The 19,566-nt window shown below is 36.9% G+C and overlaps 1 protein-coding gene and 2 pseudogenes across 1 annotated transcript; all 3 read left to right on the top strand.

Moving 5' to 3' along the window:
- The first annotated feature begins 1,914 nt into the window (after positions 1-1,914).
- Positions 1,915-5,679, top strand: LOC100674672 (olfactory receptor 5AK2-like; annotated as a pseudogene).
- Positions 5,680-7,216: 1,537 nt separating this feature from the next.
- LOC100674961 (olfactory receptor 5AK2-like) lies at positions 7,217-8,138 on the top strand (annotated as a pseudogene).
- Positions 8,139-18,020: 9,882 nt separating this feature from the next.
- Positions 18,021-19,437, top strand: LOC100675247 (olfactory receptor 5AK2-like). Its single transcript, XM_003421373.3, has one exon. The coding sequence runs from the start codon at positions 18,410-18,412 to the stop codon at positions 19,337-19,339; it is 930 nt and encodes a 309-aa protein (XP_003421421.1). The 5' UTR covers positions 18,021-18,409; the 3' UTR covers positions 19,340-19,437.
- Positions 19,438-19,566: the final 129 nt, after the last annotated feature.

The following is a 19,566-nucleotide window of genomic DNA, read 5'->3' as shown; positions in this document are numbered from 1 at the left end:
ACTGGATTCAAGTAATTAAAACTCGGCATAGCAAACTGTCCAGCATAAATGTTTTGCAAAGATTTAATGTTTTGAGATTGAAACTTGTTACCATCTTAAATTAATACTACTTCTTTCAATACATAAGATCTTAGAATGTGGATAATATAGTAAGAACATCTCCTGGGTCTAATTTTTCCTGTAATACCCATCAAGAAAGACTTTATCAAGATTATTTGTAACATTAAGAAACATTTATATATTTCACAAAGTATTTAATTGTTTGAAGTGTATTTCACATATGTTCTTAAAGACTGGAAATACACTTGTTTGTATATAATCAACATTGAAATTCATTGTTTTCCATTCATTTAAACAAGTTCCCTAAATCATCTAAAATGAGTCTCTTCAGAAACTTTGCTTGAATTACTGCACAAAACTGAATATGAAATCTATTGCTTTAAAAAGCATCTTATGACTCAGGCCATCCTTTTTACTTAGTATTCCCATGTTAGTGACACTTTCTAGAATTTTAAAACATTTATTTCTATTATTAGCTACCCCCTTTACTCTGAATATGCTCTTCCTTACCTAGGGAAAGGGAATATTTTGTATTTCTCTCTCTAATAGAGGTACAGATTCTAGAATGCAGGTGGAGTTAGAAACCTAAAGGGTAACCACACATTTATAATATGACATATCAATCAGACAAATAATTTTAAACTATGGAAACTCAATGGGACTTCCAAGGGATGCCAAGGGTCCTTTGAATCGGGAAGAAAACTATCGACAGAAAAGCTTTGGTAGGTTTAAGACAGTTAGACTGAAGCATAGCTGAGGAAACTCCCACTTGAATTCTCAAAATTCCATGCTACCTTGATAAAAGAACAAGTTTCATGTCAAAATAACAAAAGCTGTTATAATGAATTGGCCAGAAAAGTGTACTGTTAAGTAACAGCACACACAGAATTGGTCAAGAGAAAAAGACACATTTTTCAAATTCAATATCCCACATAAATTCTAAGAAGAGAAAAAAAATAACTTGAAGTCAATACAGGATGAACTGAAACTTCCCAGGAAAGACTGCCTTTGTGAGGAAAGAACTTCCCCCACCACCCCAGGGCAGGGCAAAGTATCTTCATGGACCTGGACCAAAGATGACTGCAAAGTAGATAAAGGATGGCTTGAAGCTCTGAAGGGAAAACGAGATGCAATTAACAGAAAAGTCAGGGTGGGAGCAGAGAAGAGAGGAGACAGGAGGTAGTTGTGTCTTATTACAAAAAAGCAACACAAGGAATTCTGGGGTTTAGGAACTGTTCAGTATCTTGAATGTGGTGATGTTCTGTATCACACAGGTGATAAAATTGTATAGAATTTAATACACACATACACAAATAAGTATAAGAAAAACTAGGGAACTATAAATAAGATTAGTGGAGTCCATCAATGTCAATATCCTGGTTGTAATATTATACTATAGTTTTGTAAAGTGTTGCCATTGAGAGCGTATTTCAAACGAATTACCACAAATTTAGTGGCTTAAAACAACACTGATCTATCATCTTACAGTTCTGGTCAGAAGTCCAAAATAAGACTCAATGGTGTCATCAGGGCTGCGTTCCTTCCTAGTGGCTCTAGGGGAGAATCCATTTCCTTGCATTTTTCAGCTTGTAGAAGTCACCTGCATTCCTGCCTCATAACCCCTTTCTCCATCGTCACAGCCAACATCAAAGCATTTTTAAATCTCTCTCTTATTTTCGCTCTTCTTACACACTTTTCTCCTTATAAGGACCCTTGATTACTTTAGTCCAACTCTGGTCATCTTGGGTAATCTACTCATCTCAAGGTCATCAGATTAGCAAACTTAATTTCATCTGTAACCTCAATTTCACTTTGCTGTGCCACCTAGCATACTCACAGATTCTGGGGATTACGATGGACATCTTTAGTGAGGCCATTATTCTGCCTACCATAGAAGGACACTGGGACAAGAGAAATTTCTGTATTATTTCTTAAAACTGTATGTGAATGCACAATTAGCTCATGAAAATATCAATTAAAAATATATTTAACAAAAATGTTTGTTAATCTATGCTAGAGTTAGCTTCATTTTTACTGTATTGATCGTCATCTTCTCCTACACATATATCCTCCAACACCTCAGCTAGCTCTATGCTACAGGGAAAGGAAAAGGCTTTCACCTCCTCCCCACCCTACCCCCCAGCTATTTTCCACCTGACAGCTGTCACCATTTTCTTTCCAGCCACCTCTTACATTTCTTCAGCAGAAAATATTTACTGAACTTTGTTCTGTTTTTGTTTTCTAATCCCAGGAACCACAGATTCTCAAGGGAGCAACACTGATCCCTCAGGCTCCAACTATAAACTCCCTGATCAGATAGAACCACAAACAAAGACTTGGTGGGCAATCAGCCCGCACCAGTTGTAGAAAAAGAACCTGGAGGCATCTCAGTGTGAGTAAAATAAAGCAAATCCTATTTTTTACATCAGCTATGTATCATCCTAGTGTGTGCAGGGAGTGGCAGAGGAAAAGGGTCAGTCACCAGGTTGCAACATATTTCTTCCAAAGACCAGAAAGAGTCACTTCATTGCTGGTGACATAATAGAAACGAAGTGAGGGAACAGAGTTGGGCTGAGTGTGGCCTGGAAAAGGATATGAGTGACCAAATAATTGAATTATTGAAAGAATAAATGAATGAATGATATATTCTCTTAATGTATTATTTGCATGTGTTTTTATGACTATTTATTGAGCAACCATTCTATGTCTTGCCCTTTGGATACTTGAAAATCACATCACTGAAAAGCAGACTTTACTTTTTTCTCTCCCTCTTCTTTTTAAAACAATTAAAGCCACTGTAAAAAGAAAAAAGGTGCAAAAAGTTAAATGTTACAAATTTCTCTCCTTCCCTAACCTCATGCACAAGGATAACCATTAAGAGTTTGGTATAAATCCTTTCTGACCCTTATCCATAGATATAAAGGGAATGAGAGCAAGAATGAGAGAGAGTTTGATATTATACAAGGGTTCACAATCTACACATTACTCTGCAACTTGCTTTTCTCATGTGACAATAAGACATGGGCACCTTTCCATGGAAGTGTATGTTTATCTCCATTTTTAGACTGTGTGTTGACCCATAATGTGAATCTGCTGTGCAGTGGTTAAAGTACTTGACTGCTAACTAAAATGTTGGTGGTTTGAACCCACCATCCACTCCTTGGGAGAAAGGTGTGGCAGTCTACTTCTGTAAAGACTACAACCTTGAAAACCATACAGGGCAGTTCTACTCTTCCCTGCAGGGTTGCTATGAGTCAGAATTTATCAACTCAATGGCAATGAGTTTATGGCTTTATTTCCAGACTTTAACTATTATAAACAGGGTTGCCGTGAACATCATTACCTTCTAAGCACTTTACAGAACAAGGAACTGAGGCCAAGGGGAGTTGCATCCTTTGTCTCTAAGAGGTAGTAGGACCAGAATTCAAACCCCGGCCTGGCTTTTTCCTTCCAGTGCACAACGCTGAATATAAATGAAGCTACAGTAACACTGAGTATCAGAATAGGTTAAGCATGTTCAAAACACTCAGGTAGTTGTCCAACTTCTTCTACACATTCATTCAATTAGCAAACACCTTCATCAGAGATGAAACAAAGAATCTCATACTGAGCCAACCCACCCTTGATATACAGGTTCTGTGTGTGTCTGTGTCTCTGTGTGTGTATGCGTGTGTGTGTGTGCGTGTGTTCCCTTTTCTAGGTCCCTTAGCTTTTGAGAAGCGTCCCTGCAATATAATAATTATTTTATGTGAATTTAGAATGATTAAAGTCATGTTGATCTGGTAAGTGTCATTACTCTATTAAAATTCTGGTTTAAGTGGACCCTTCCACTTCTCCTGATTAGTGCTTCTACCCACTAGATAGAAGGCTCCTTAAAGGTCTCCAGTTCATCAATATTACAGCAAATTCACCCAAGGAAACAACTTTCACAAACTGAGTGCTCCTCAGTCCTGCAGAGTTAACCCACCATGCTTATTTCTCCATATTTGTAAGAACCAGAGAAACTCACATCAACAGCAGGCTCAGTGTTCTATATTCCCCAGCAGTAGAGATGCATCTTATCTAAAACTGAACATCTCATCTATAGAGGTAAGTCTTGCCTGGCATTACTGACATCAGAGTAAAGAAGCCCTTTATGATGTATTTGGGATGCTGTTTTTTCTGCCATGAGCAACTTATCTTCCTACACAATATTTTAGATGTATGAAAATACATGAAGAATAGTGTACCAACCACTCATATAGTCACCATTTAATTTCTGCAACTTGATTTTTTGCACTCAAGTTTCTATTTAGGAGAAATGACCACATAGATATTGTAGCTCCAGTTCACTGATTTTTTCTAGACTAGTTTAATAGTGCTTTTCTGTGGCAAACAATGCTGCTATGAACATTCCTTGTATGTGTATATGTACATATACATGTGTATATCTGTATACTTATATATACATGTGTCTGTATTTCTTGCTGTTGGTAGGTGCAGCTGAGTCATTTCCAACTCATAGCAACTCCAGGTACAACAGAAAGAAACACTGCCCGGTCTTGCACCATCCTCCTGATTGTTGTTGTGTTGAGTCCATTGTTGCAACCACTGTGTCAATTCATCTCGTTGAGGGTCTTCCTCTTTTTCACTGACCCTCTATGATACCAAGCCTGCTGTCCTTCTCCAGGGATTGATCCCTCCTGATAACATGTCCAAAGTGTGTGTGAGATGACGTCTCACCATCCTCCCTTCTAAGGACCATTCTGGCTGAACTTCTTCTAAGATGCATTAGTTCTTTTTTTTAGCCATCCATGGTAGATCCAATATTCTTTGCTAACACCACAATTAAAAGGCATCAATTCTTCAAGTTCAGTTCACACCCCCATGTACTTCTTCCTCCAACACTTGGCTTTTGTTGATCTCTGTTACACCTCTGCTATCACACCCAAGTTGCAAAACTTCATGAGGACAGAAAAATCTATCTCATTCGTAGGATGTTTGGTACAATCACTAGTCTATGGTACTTTTGCAACCAGTGACAGCTATATCCTGGCTGCCATGGCAGTGGACCGCTATGTGGCCATCTGTAATCCACTCCGCTACCCAGTAGTCATGTCCCAGAGAGTCTGCGTTCAAATGTTAGTTGGCTCATATCTCATGGGTTTCATAAGTGCATCAATAAACACAAGTTTTACCTTCTCATTGAACTTTTGCAAACCCAATGCAATTAACCACTTTTTCTGTGATGAACCCCCAATTCTTGCCATTGCATGTTCCGGTATTGATTTCAACACCAAGCTACTAACGATCTTTGTGGGGTTTAACTTGATGCTCACTGTGTTGGTTGTTATCTTTTCCTACATATATATCTTAGCCGCCATCCTGAAGATATCTTCTACAGTTGGAAGGAAAAAAGCTTTCTCTACATGTGTCTCCCACTTGACAGTAGTCACCATATTCTAAGGGACTCTCTCTTATGTGTATCTACACCATGGTACCAATGGGACTCAAGAGCAGGAGAAAGCAGCTTCTGTATTTTATGGTATTATGATTCCCATGATAAACCCCCTGATTTACAGCCTAAGAAACCAAGACGTGAGAGACGCTCTAAAAAGAATCAGAAAGCTGTGCTTCTAGTTTGAACCTCAATTACACCTAAATTAAATACGTAATTCTTGATTGGACTCTGTACCTGAAATAAAGAAAATAGGTATAAAGGATATTGCTGGGAACAGTGAGGGAATCTGAACAGTGAATATGTATTAGATTGTTATTTTACCAATATTAAATTACTTTGGTGTGATTATTTTATAAATCTGTTTGCAATCTTTGATAATATTTTTTTCTTACTATTATTTTAAATTGTTTAATTTATTTAAGTAATATAACTCTAGTTCTTTTTTCTCGGAACCTAGTAATTCCAATATCTCAAATTTTATGTTGTTTAGTTCTGCTATTTATCATTTCTGCTCTCTTTTGCTAAGGATGACTTCTTAGTATTTTTTTAATTTTTTACATGGTAAGATAATATTTATTGATTTGATCTTTTGGGTTTCTGAAGAACCCGGATTATTGGTATATTCTACCACCAGCCTTTGTTTCGTTTCTGCCCGATGGCCTAAAAGGCTCACAATCCAGAACAATTTTTTGTTAATTCTCAGGTTGATAATGCAAATTTAAACTCGGAATCAATGTGAATTCCAGGCAGTAGTTACAAAATATCAGGTGGAACTTTTTTTTTTTTTTTTTTGGCCAAGGCAGAAACTATTTTCCGTCATGGATTAAGCCATTCTTTACTGAAATTGTAACCCTTCAAGGGTCCTCAATATCTTTGGGTCCAGCTACCCTGTGCATATCTGAGACATAATTTCTCATCTTTCACCTTTAAACGAAACGTCAGAGTTTCCTGTGATGGCAAAAGTCATTGGGGAAGCCCAAGCATCATCAAGACAACCACTCTGGTTTGCAGGTTCCTTTTCAATCTTCAGATGACAGGCATTTCCTTTACTTGCTTGAGAGGGTGGTATGACTTTAAAGTGACCTTTTTTGTATTTTATCCAGCACTTCCAGTGTTGTTTTACAGCCCGTTTTTATTAATTAACTTCTACACTATATATCCTGTGCAGACATTTAGAGAGATTTTCAAAAATAATTTAGTCCACCTATGTGCATTCTTGTTTTAGGTTAGATGTTAGACATAATAGTTCAAAGATACGCTGGTGCTTTGAGACACATTTGAACCATGAACATATCTTAGATGAAATTACTCTCTAATTAATGCTACCAATTTCAACAGGTTGGTCCAGAATTAAATGATAAATGATTGTGAAAAGCTATTGATTTTTGAAAAAGTTGTATAATTATATGATATTATAATATTGCTTTATACAAATGTAGCTATCTATTTAATACAGTTAAAAAGTGAGTAAATCTACGTTTTCTTATATGGCAATCTTCTTCATTTTGAAAATAAATTGATGGCTCATTTATGACTGTCTACATGTCTAAAAGGAAATAGAATACTTGTAAAGCAATAAATCCTATTGTTGTTTGCATGAACTTCCAAGTCAAAAAAGTGACATGAAATTAGGAGCCTTTTTTATTTCAAGAAGTCACAGAGATGTACTTTCTTTTCTTTGTCCTCCTCTTAGTCCTTTCTAGACTATTGGTAGCCATGACACAACAAAATGTCTCTAAAGTTACTCAATTCTTTCTCTTGGGATTTGATGGCCAACACAAGTTTTGGTGTGTCATCTTCAGTGTATTTCCAGTGATCTATGTGACCTCCATGGTGGGTAATATTGGAATGATCCCACTCATCAAAACAGATTACAGACTTCAAACACCCATGTACTTTCTCCTACAACATTTGGCTTTTGTTGATATCTGTTATACTTCTGCCATTACTCCCAAGATACTGCAAAACTTCTTAGTAGAGAATAAGTCAGTATCATTTGTTGAATGTGTAATACAATTGTTGGTTTATAAAACATTTGGGACCACTGACTATAACCTCCTGGTTACTATGGCAGGGGACCAGAATGTAGCCATGTAACCCAGTCCACTATGCTATTGTTATGTCTCAAACGGTCTGCATCCAATTGGTACTTGTTTCGTATGTTGTGGGGCTCAAAAAATGTCTCAGTACAGCCAGGATTTACATTTTCACTATCTTTCTGCAAGTCCAACATCGTCTGTCACTTTTTCTGTGATGTTCTCCCAGTTCTCTTCCTTTCTTGCTCCAGTATCAACATCATGCTACTTCTTGTCTTTGTGGGATTTAACTTGACATTCACTGTGATGGTCGTCATCTTCTCCTACATATATATCCTGGGTGCCATCCTAAAGATGTCTTCTACTGCTGGGAGAAAAAAAAGCCTTCTCCACATGTGCCTCCCACCTGGCAGCAGTCATCATTTTCTATGGGACTCTCTCTCATATGTACTTACAGCCTCACTCTAATAATTCTGAGGAAAGTATGAAAGTAGCTTCCACCTTTTATAGCATTGTCAACCCCATGTTGAACTGTCTGATCTACAGCTTGAGAAATAAGGAGGTAAAAGAAGCTCTAAAAGTGATGGGAAAGAACCTCTGAACTGGACACATATTATTAACATTCAACACAGCAAAGCATCCAGCATAAATGTTTTGCAAAAATTTAATGTTCTGAGATTGAAACTTGTTACCGTCTTAAATTAGTACTACCTCTTTCAATACATAAAATCTCAGAATGTGGAAAACATAGTAAGAACATCTTTTGGGTCTAATCTTTCCTGTATAGTGGTTGAGAAACATATCTCACACTACCCATCAAGAAAGACTGTATTAATATTTATAATATTCAGAATCATGTTTATATTTTACAAAGTATTGAATTGTTTGAAGTATATTGCAAATATGTTCTTATAGACTACAAAAACCCTTATTTGTATATAATCAATATTGAAATTAAAATTCATTATTTCCCATTTATTTAAACAAGTTCCCTAAATTGTCTACAATGAGCCTCTTCATAAATTTTGTTCCAATTACTATATAAGACTGAATATAAAATAAATATATTGCTTTAAAAAGCATCTTATGACTCAGGCTATCCTTTTTACTAAATATTCTCATATTAGTGACACTTCCTAGCATTTGAAAACATTTATTTCTGTTATCAGTAGCCCTCTTTATTCTGAATCCACTCTTCCTTACCTAGGGAAAGGGAACATTTTCTATTTCTCTCTCCAATAGAGATACAGAATCTGGAATGTAGGTGGAGCTAGAAGCCTAAGGGGTATCCATACATTTATAATATGGCATATCACTCAGACAATTTAAACTGTGGAAACTCCATGGGATGTCCACGGGAAGCAAAGAGTCCTCTGAATCAGGAAAACTATTGACAAAAAAGCTTTGGTATGTTGAAGGTAGTTAAATTGAAGAGTAGCTGAGGAAACTTCCGCTTGAATTCTCAAAATCCCATGGTAGGTTGATAAAATTCTTAAATAAATAAATAAAATTAAGAAGAAAATTCTCATGTCAAAACAACAAAAGCTGTTATAATGAATTGGCCGGACGGTGCACTGTTAAGTAGCAACACACACAGAATATGGCAAGAGAAAAAGATACATTTTTCAAATTCAATATTCCTCATAAACTCTAAGACAAGAAAAATATAATAACTTGAAGGCAATATGAGATAACCTGAAATTCCCCAGAAAAGACTGTCTTTATAAGGAAAGAACCTCCCACTCCCCTTAGGGCAGGGCCAAGTATCTTCATGGACTGGAACCAAAGATCACTAGTAGAAAGTCAATAGCAAAGTAGACAGAGGATGCCCTGAAGCTCTGGAAGGGAAAATTTGAGATCCAGTTAAGAGACAGGTGAGGATGAAAGCAGGGAAGAGAGGAAACAGGAGGGAGGTGGGCGTTGTTACAAAAGAGTAACACAAGGAATCCTGGGGTTTAGGAACTCCAGCATCTTCAATGGGGTGATGTTCAGTATCACACAAGTGATAAAATTATATACAGCTGAATACACACACACACACAAATTAGTATAAGAAAAACTGGAAAACTCTGAATAAGGTTATTGGAGTCCATCAGTGTCAGTATCCTGGTTGTCATATTATACTATAGCTTTGCAAAGTGTTACCACTGAGAGTGTATTTCAAACAAATTACCACAAATTTGGTAGCTTAAACCACCACAGATCTATCATCTTATAGTTCTGGTCAGAAGTCCAAAATAAGTCTCAGTGGGCTAAAATCTAGGTGTCATCCAAGCTATGTCCCTTTCTAGTGGCTGGCTTTAGGGGAGAATCCATTTCCTTGCCTTTTTCAGCTTGTAGAAGTCACCTGCTTTCCTGGCTCATAACCCTTTTTTCTGTCTTCAAAGTCAGCTTCATAGCATCTTTAAATCTCTCTGACTTTTGCTCTTCTGCCTTCCTTCTCTCTTTATAAGGACCCTTATGGTTACATTGAACCCACTTGGGTAATCTAGAATAATCTACTCATCCCAAAATCAGCAGATTAGTAAACTTAACTCCATCTGCAACCTTAATTTCCCTTAGCCATGTGACCCAGCATACTCACAGGTTCCGGAGACTAGGATGGACATTTTTCGGGGGGCCATTTTCTGCCTACCACAGAAGGACGCTGGGCAAAGTGTATAAGGAATATTTCTGTATTATTTCTTAAAGCTGCATGTGAATGTACAATTATCTCAATGAAAATATCAATTAAAATACATTTAACAGAATTGTTTGTTAATCTTTGTGGGCTTAACTTCATTTTCACTGTATCGATCATCACCTTCCCCTACACATATATCCTCCACCATCTTTAGCTAGCTCTCTGCTATGTTGTTGTTATTAGGTGCCATTGAGTCAGTTCCAAGACGTAGCAACCCTGTGCACAACAGGACGAAACAGTACAGCACCATCCTCACAACAGCTACTATGCTTGAGCTCATTATTGCAGCTACTGTGTCAATCCATCTTGTTGAGGGGCTCCCTCTTTTTCGCTGACCCTTTGCTTTACCAAGCATGATGTCCTTCTCCAAGGACTGATCCCTCCTGACAGTATGTCCAAAGGATGTGAGACACAGTCTCGCCATCCTTCCTTCCAAGGAGTGTTCTGGTTGCTCTTCTTTCAAGACAGATTTGTTCCTTCTTTTTGCAGGCCATGGTATATTCACCATTCTTCACCAACACGACGATTCAAAAGCATCAGTTCTTCTTCGGTCTTCCGTATTCATTGTCCAGCTTTTGCATGCATAGGAGGCAATTGAAAACACCGTGGCTTCGGGCAGGTGCACCTTAGTCTTCAAGGTGACATCTTTGCTTTTTAACAGCTTTCTCTGCTATAGAGGAAAAAAAAAAAACTTTCACCTCCCCCCACCCCCAGCTACTTTCCACCTGACAGCTGTCACCATTTTCTTTCCAGCCACCTCTTACATTTCTTCAGCAGAAAATAACTAATGAAAAAATTTTTCTTTAATTTCATTTCAGTCTCAGGAGCCACAGATTCTCAAGAGAGCAACTGTGATCCCTTAGGCTCCAGCTATAAACTCCCTGATCAGATAGAACCATAAACAAAGACCTTGGTGGGCAATCAGCCTGCACCAGCTGTAGAAAAAGAATCTGGAGGCAACTCAGTGTGAGTAAAACAAAGCAAATCTGTTTTTTACATCAGCCATGTATCATCCTAGCTTGTGCAGGAAGCGGCAGAGTAAAAGGGCCAGACACCAGGTTGCAACACGTTTCTCCCCAAGACAAGGGAGAATCACTTCATCGCTGGTGACATAATAGAAGTGAAGTGAGGGAATGGAGTTGGGCCAAGTGCTGCCTGGGAAAGGATATGAATGACCAAATAATTGAGCTATTGAAGGAATAAATGAATGAATGATATATTCCCTTGATGTACTGTTTGCATGTGTTTTTATGACTATTAATTGAGCATCCATTCTATGCCTGGCCCTTTGCGTGTTTGAAAGTCCCATCACATCACTGAAAAGCAGGCTTTACCTTTTTCGCTCCCTCTTCTTTTTAAAACAATTGAAATCTTTATAAAAAGAAAAAAGGTGCAGAAATTTAAATGTTGCAATTTTCTCTGTCTCCCCAACCCCATCAGTAAGGATAACCATTAAGAATTTGGTGTATATCCTTCCTGGCCTTTATCCATGAATATAAAGAGAATGAGAGCAAGACTGAGAGAGAGAGAGTGTGATGTTATAGAAGGGCCCGCAGCCTACGTCTTATTCTGCAACTTGCTTTTCTCATGTGACAATAAGACATGGGCACCTTTCCATGGAAGTGTATGTTTATCTCCATTTTTAGACTGTGTGTTGACCCGTAATGTGAATCTGCTGTGCAGTGGTTAAAGTACTTGACTGCTAACTAAAATGATGGTGGTTCGAACCCACCATCCACTCCTTGGGAGAAAGGTGTGGCAGTCTACTTCTGTAAAGACTACAACCTTGAAAACCATACAGGGCAGTTCTACTCCGCCCTATAGGGTTACTACACGTTGGAAATCTATCAACTCAGCAGCAATGAGTTTATTTCCAAAATTTTAGCTATTATAAACAGTGTTGCCGTGAACATCGTTACCTTCCAAGTAAGCTCTGTGATCCCCACACTACAGAATGAGGAACCGAGGCCAAGAGGAGTACCATCCTTTGTCTCTAAGAGGTAGTAGGGTCACAATTCAAACCATGGTCTGCCTTTTTCCTTCCTCGTGCACAACACTGAATATAAATGAAGCTACAGTAATACTGAGTGTCAGAATAGGTTAAGCATGTTCCAAACACTCAGGTAATTGTCCAGCTTCTTCATCGCATTCATTCGATTAGCAAATACCTTCATCAGAGATGAAACAAGAATTTCATACTGAGCCAGCCCACCCTTGATATACAGATTCTATGTGTATGTGTGTGTTCCCTTTTCTAGGTCCCTTAGCTTTTGAGAAGTGTCCCTGTAATATAATAATCATTTTATGTGAATTTAGAATGTTTAAAGTCACATTGACCTGGTGTCATTGCTCTATCAAAATTCTGGTTTAAGGGGACCTTTCCACCTATTCTAGCTTCTCCTGATAAGTGCTTTTACCCACTAGGTAGAAGGCTCCTTAAAAGGCTCCAGTTCGTCTATATTACAGCAAATTCACCCGAGGAAACAACTTTCACAAACTGATTGCTCCTCAGTCCTGCAGAGTTAACCCACCATGCTTATTTCTCCATATTTGTAAGAACCAGAGAAACTCACATCAATGACAGGCTCAGTGTGCTACATTCCTCAGCAGTAAAGGTGCATTTTTATCTAAACCTGAACATCTCATCTATGGAGGTACAGTTCTGCCTGCCATTACTGACATCAGAGTAAAGGAGCCCTCTATAATGTATTGGGGATGCTGTTTTTCCTTCCTTGAGCAATTTATCTTACTGCACAATATTTTAGATGTATGAAAATACATGAAGAATAGTGTACCAACCACTCATGTAGTCACCATCTAATTTCTGCTACTTGCTTTTTGCACTCAAGACTCTATTTAAGAGAAATGTCCACGTAGATATTGTAGCTCCAGTTCATCGATTTTTCACAGACTTATTTAGTAGTTCTTTTCCGTGAAAAACAAGGCTGCTGTGAACATTCCTGTATGTGTTATGTATACATACATGTCTGTATACACATATAAACATATTTGTGTGATTAGGCTTGTTTATCTGGTCTACAATTTCTCTAGAATATACACCTAAAATGGAATTGCTGGACCATAGAAAAACATATCTTTCTTTCTATTGAATATTTCCAAATTTGTCTCCACCATGATTGTGCTAATTCAAATTCCCACCTGGAGCATGTAGTGAAACCTGTGAGAGCCAGAACTCGACAGGACCACCTTGTTTATCCAGATGTCGCAAGTTTTCCACCTTTCCAGTGTGTAGTCTCATCACTTTTCTATCACTCTCTGTTATGGACAATATTTTAGTTTTCCTTCTCTCACGGGTTTCTGCCTGCTTTCAAGGTTTTACTGAATAAGAGTTCCAGTGGCTCCGCATTACCAACAAACCTTGGCATTTCAGACTAATAAGTGCAAAATCGTATTTCAGTGCAGTCTTAGTATACAATTATCTGATCAATAGTCAGTTTTGTGTGTTTTCACATTTCTGTTGACCATTTTAGATTGTCTCTTGTATGAATTTCCTGTTTATGCCTTTTGTGCATTTTTCCATTAAGCTGAGTTACAGAAATTCTTTTTATATGTTTGCTTACTTTGTTCTGTGCCGTCAGTTCCAACCTCTAGCAACGCCGAGCTGCCCCTTACAGTTTTCTAGGCTGTAATCTTTACTGGAAGGAACCCTTGTGGTACAGTGGTTAAAGCAATTGGCAGCTCAGCAAAAGGTCGGCGGTTGGAAACCCCCAGCGGCTCCATAGGTGGAAGATGTGGCAGTTTGCTTCCATAGAGATTTACAACCTTGGAGACCCTGTGGGGTCACTATAAGACTGAATCAGCTTCATGGCAGTGGGTTTTTGGTTTTGGAATCTTTATGGAAGCAGATAGTTGGGTCTTTTCTTCCATGGAGCCCCTAGTGGGTTTGAACTGCTGACGGTTTGGTTAGCAGCCAAGGGCTTAACCATTTCAGCATTAGGGCTCCTTTCTTTTTATATATTGAAAAGTGAAGCTAATACCCATACTAACAGATATGTGGATCTGTTAATGATTTCTTTTTCTCAGTTCCATTGACCTATTTGTCTATCCTCACACCAGTTCCTTACTATCTTTATTATTATAGCTTTATAATAAGTTCTGATATCTGGTAGGCCTAGTTCACCCTCAATTTCCTTAAATTTATTTTAGCCATTCTTAGCCCTTTCTTTTCCATATAAATTTTTATAATAAGCTTTCAATAAACACATAAAATCTTCTCACACAGTTGAGTGAATTATACTGAATTTATAGATTAATCTGGAAAGAAACGTAATGTTAACAATACTGCATTTCTTTCCATGAACATAGTCTATCTGGGCTGGTTTTGTTCAAGCCTTTAAATAATGTTTTATTTTCTCAGTAACAGTCATATTAGAATCTTTGTTAGACTTACATCTAGGCATTTTATATTTTTATTGCTATTATAAATAGCAGCTTTTAAAATATGATGTGTCTAACTGTTGCTGATAAACAGAAATGCAATTCACTTTTACATATTAACCTAATATTAAGCAACGTTGATAGACTCACTAAGAATTTATCTGTTAATTCTCTAGAATTTTCTATAGAGATAATTAAATCAGTAAAATAATAATGGTTGTATTTCCTCCTTTATAATCATTATATTTAATGATTAATCATCATTTAATTTCTTTTCCTTATCTTTTTTACCCTGACTAGGACTTCCAGAACAGCATAGAATAGATTCTGTCATAACAAGCACTCTTGTCTTATTTCTGAATTTACAGGCACTGCTACTCATGATTTATTATTGAACATAATATTTAGTATAGCAATGTGATAGATAACTTTTACAAGGTTAAGATTGTTCTCAGCTATTTTCATTTTGCTGATATTTTATCATAACATTTTATTTTTACCAAATAATTTTCTGTATCTATTGAGAAGATCACATGGCTTATCTCCTGTAATGTGTTAACATGATCAATTATATATCATTTTCTAATGTTAAAAAAAAAATCACTCCATTTCTGGACAAATGCAACTTGGTCTTGGTTTGGATGGGAAATGCCTTTTCCAGCTTCTGATGTTTCGTTCCTTCAAAGGGAGTTCAATTTGTGTAATACAAATCTCCCAATCCTCATTTTATTCACACTGCTCCTACAAAGGTTGAGTGACATATCAGATAGGTAAATCTGAGAAGAGTAACCTGGCACGATCCACTCTTCCCTTATCCTCCTGGGATCTACCAACCTTCAGGAAGCCCATGTTCCCCTGCATTCCAGAGGCTCCACCCTCAATGTGGAACCTTACCTAATGATGATGTTCATGGGTAGCAAACATTCTTGCCTAATAATCCTAAGAGGAGCCCTGATGGTGCAGTGGTTAAGTGCTCAGCTACTAACTGGAATGTTGGTGGTCCAAACCCACCAGCTGCTCCATGGGAGAAAGAGGTGGTGATCTGCTTCTATAAAGGGTCATTGTGAGTAGGAATTGACTCAATGGCAATGGGTTTGGGTCTTGGTTTTTGGTAATAATCTTCTTGTCCCCCAGGTATCTAGATGTGATACTATGGTCTTTATGATTATACTTTCTTTTCTTTCTCATCTTGTTCAAATCCTGGGATAAGAAAAAAATGGCTATTTTCTGAAGCCTTTTTAAGATCCCAGCAATCATATTCCTTTAACATACAAGCTGATTTGGTTAATGAATGTGTACTTTTTAAGCAGTTTGTATCTCTATTCACAAGTGAGATTGAGTCTAATGTTCTTTTCTCATATTTCATTTGCTTTAGTGTCAAAGTTGTATTAGCCTCATGAAATGAGGTAGAGAATATTGTTTGCCATTTTCTGGAAAAGTTTCTATAAATTAAAATTAGTTGTTCCATAACATTTCATAGAAATTCACTAAAACATAATGGGACCTGAAGTTTTTGCGAGGAGTAGATTTTTAAACAATTCTAATTATTTAATGTTTTTATAAGTATGTACAAATTTCACCTTTTGTGCATGTTTTGGGAAGTTATGTGTTTCTAGAAAATTATTGAAGTATTCAAAAATTTTGTATTTATGGGCATAAACTTGTCCATAGTAATCATTTAATTGATTAAATAGTTCATCAATAAATGTTTTGGGATCTCTTATGCCCTTTTTTCCTTTTTTAATATTTTTGTGCCTTCCCTTTTTTCCTGCTCATTCTTGCCAGAAGTTAGTCAATTATAATAATTTTTTCAAGAAGCCAACCTTTTTACTTTGTTGACATTAGCTAGTCTTATTTTCTATTTTATTAACTTGAACTCTCATATTTATTTCCCTTTATATTTCTTTTGAACTCAAGTTTAGTTCTAATTATTTTCAGCTTACCATCCTTTCTCTTTGCTCCTGTTTCCATTTTCTTGCATTTTGTTGCACTAATAAATTTTTCAATGCTCCCTTTCTTTCTGTTACTTATTTAGAAGCTATATGCTATACATGTGTTTGACTTTGTTGCTTTTTGATGATGACATTAAGTTTTATTATCCATAGCTGAACTCCCAGGAACCAATGCTGGATTTCAGGTCCTATGCCCAATATCTGTCAGGCTTCAGCCTCACTCATCACTTTACAATTCTATTCAACATCTGGCTCACCGAGATTTTTTCTTTAATTGCATTACTTTCCCCTCTTCCATAGTATCTTCCAGCAAATGCTCTCATGGATATTTGTCCATCCTTTCCTTCTTGTCCATGCTCAAATATATATTTCAGACCTTTCATCAACACAAGTTCCAAATTAGTTCATATCCCCACATGTACACATACACCGACTACCCTTATCTGCTTAGTCTGCTTTCTTCTTTAAAAAAGAAAAAATTAAATATTAGATAAACACAAAATAACATTATAAAATCATATGCATGGTATAAAGTACCATAATATAACAAAGACCTTGTACCAGAAAACTAGTACAAGAAGGAAAATAAATTTTATTACTGCTTTTGACTCTCCTAGGAAAATATATTTATGAGCCAGGGACAGGTATGGATTTCCTTTAGAAAGTGGCTTAAAAGAACAATTCATAATGCAAAACACTGATCAATTTTTATCTCAAACTTTACAATTAATGATCCATAGAGGAACCATAGACAGAACCGAAAGATAACAGAATGGGAAAAAAAAACTTTGTAATGTTAAAAGCTGACAAGCATAAACAACAAGCATCTATAAATCAACTTAATAGCAACATTGGCAACGTATATGAACAGGCAATTTACAGAAAAGTAGAATCCCACAATTTGAATAAAAATATTAGATAATGATCAAATTCATTAGTAATAGATAAAGCAAATAAAAATGAGTTATCACTTTACACCTATTTTCCTGACCAAAATTTAGGGTAATGCCAATGTCTACAAGGAAGTGAGGGTATGGAAAACAACCATGCAATAATTTGTAGTATACACTGAGCATCCATTCTGGAAAACAATAGAGCAATACTTGATCAAGTTAAATGTATGCATACCTGTAAGCTCAACAAGTTTATTTCTGAAAATATATCCCAAAGACAGTTTCCCGTAGAATTATTTGTAGTTGATTCAAGTCTTAGGCAATCTGGTATCCAATCACCAGGAAAGCAGATAGAGAAATGGTGGATGGACACCACAGAGCACTGGTACTCAAACAGTGGTACGTGGACCAGCACCAGTCCATGGATGTTCTGTTACTTGTCTATGATGAGACAAGGACAGAAAGTGAGATTGAGCATTTACAAATTGTATACAATTTTGACAATGCTGGCTGAGGCCTTTTATTGTTTTGTACAAAAGTGCTGGTCCAGAAGAGATTGTAAATTTTAAAAAGAATCTTGACCTTTACCATAAATAGTTGGAGAAATATTTTCATAGAGGATTGTTCATGGCCATGAGTTCATGATGCTTGGAGCAGAGTTAGCAAGGAAAGGAAAGGTATAACATGGAGATAAGGATATAAGTTGGAGCAAGATCAAGAGTCAATATTTTCAGAAATAATCATTCGTATTTAGAACATTTTAATTAAAATATATATTGCATAAAAGGAAGCAAAATTATAGTGTGTTTTGTATGTTCTTTAGTTGCTACATAAGGAGATGTCCATCTTATTGTGTCCAGGAAATTTCCACAAACTGTAGATCATCTTAGCTTTCTCTGTTCTTCTTTCTTTTTGACTTTTCAGCTGATATTTAAACTTTGTTAACCATGGAACTAGAAAATGGCACTGAAGTGACTGAATTCGTTCTCCTGGGATTTACTGCTCAGTACAAGTTTTGGCATGTCCTCTTCATAGTATTTCTAGTGATCTATGTGACCACCCTAGTGAGTAATATTGGGCTGTTTCTACTAATTGAGATTGAGTCCAGCCTTCACACCCCCATGTACTTCTTCCTCCAACACTTGGCTTTTGTTGATCTCTGTTACACCTCTTCTATCACACCCAAGATGTTGCAAAACTTCCTAAGAACAGAAAAATCTATCTCGTTCATAGGATGTTTGGTACAATTATTAGTCTATGGTACTTTTGCAACCAGTGACTGCTACATCCTGGCTGCCATGGCAGTGGACCGCTATGTGGCCATCTGTAACCCCCTCCACTACCCAGTAGTCATGTCGCAGAGAGTCTGCATTCAACTATTAATTGGGTCATACTTCATGGGTTTCATAAATGCCTCTATAAACACAAGTTTTACCTTCTCATTGAGCTTTTGCAAATCCAATGCAATTAACCACTTCTTCTGTGATGAACCCCCAATTCTTGCCCTTGCATGCTCCAATATTGATTTGAACATCATGCTACTGACAGTCTTCGTGGGGTTTAATTTGGTGTTCACTGTGTTGGTTGTTATCTTTTCCTACATATATATCTTTGCTGCCATCCTGAAGATATCTTCTACAGCTGGGAGACAAAAAGCCTTCTCCACGTGTGTCTCTCACCTGACAGCAGTCACCATATTCTACGGGACTCTCTCTTATATGTATCTACACCATGGTACTAATGCGACTCAAGAGCAGGAGAAAGCAGCTTCTGTATTTTATGGCATTATAATCCCCATGATAAACCCCCTGATCTACAGCCTAAGAAACCAAGATGTGAGAGAAGCTCTAAAAAGAATCAGAAAGAAGTGTTTCTAGTTAGAGCCTTGATTTCTAACTCTCAACACTATCAGACCAACTGTACTCTCTTATTTTCCAATCTCAGAAGATGTAGCAAATGTTTGTGAGGCACAAAAGTGTTCTTAATTATACCAATAATATTTGAAATATTTTGAAAGGCATCTCAAGTGATTAAATAAGTTCATAATTCATGTGTTTTTTGAAGTCAAAACATCTGAAAAAATCATTGGTATTGCTTGTGTACT

This window comes from Loxodonta africana, chromosome 7, assembly GCF_030014295.1.
Source record: "Loxodonta africana isolate mLoxAfr1 chromosome 7, mLoxAfr1.hap2, whole genome shotgun sequence".
Classification (NCBI taxonomy): domain Eukaryota; kingdom Metazoa; phylum Chordata; class Mammalia; order Proboscidea; family Elephantidae; genus Loxodonta; species Loxodonta africana.
Note: the sequence above shows the minus strand (reverse complement) of the source record. Positions and strands in the feature narration are given on the sequence as shown.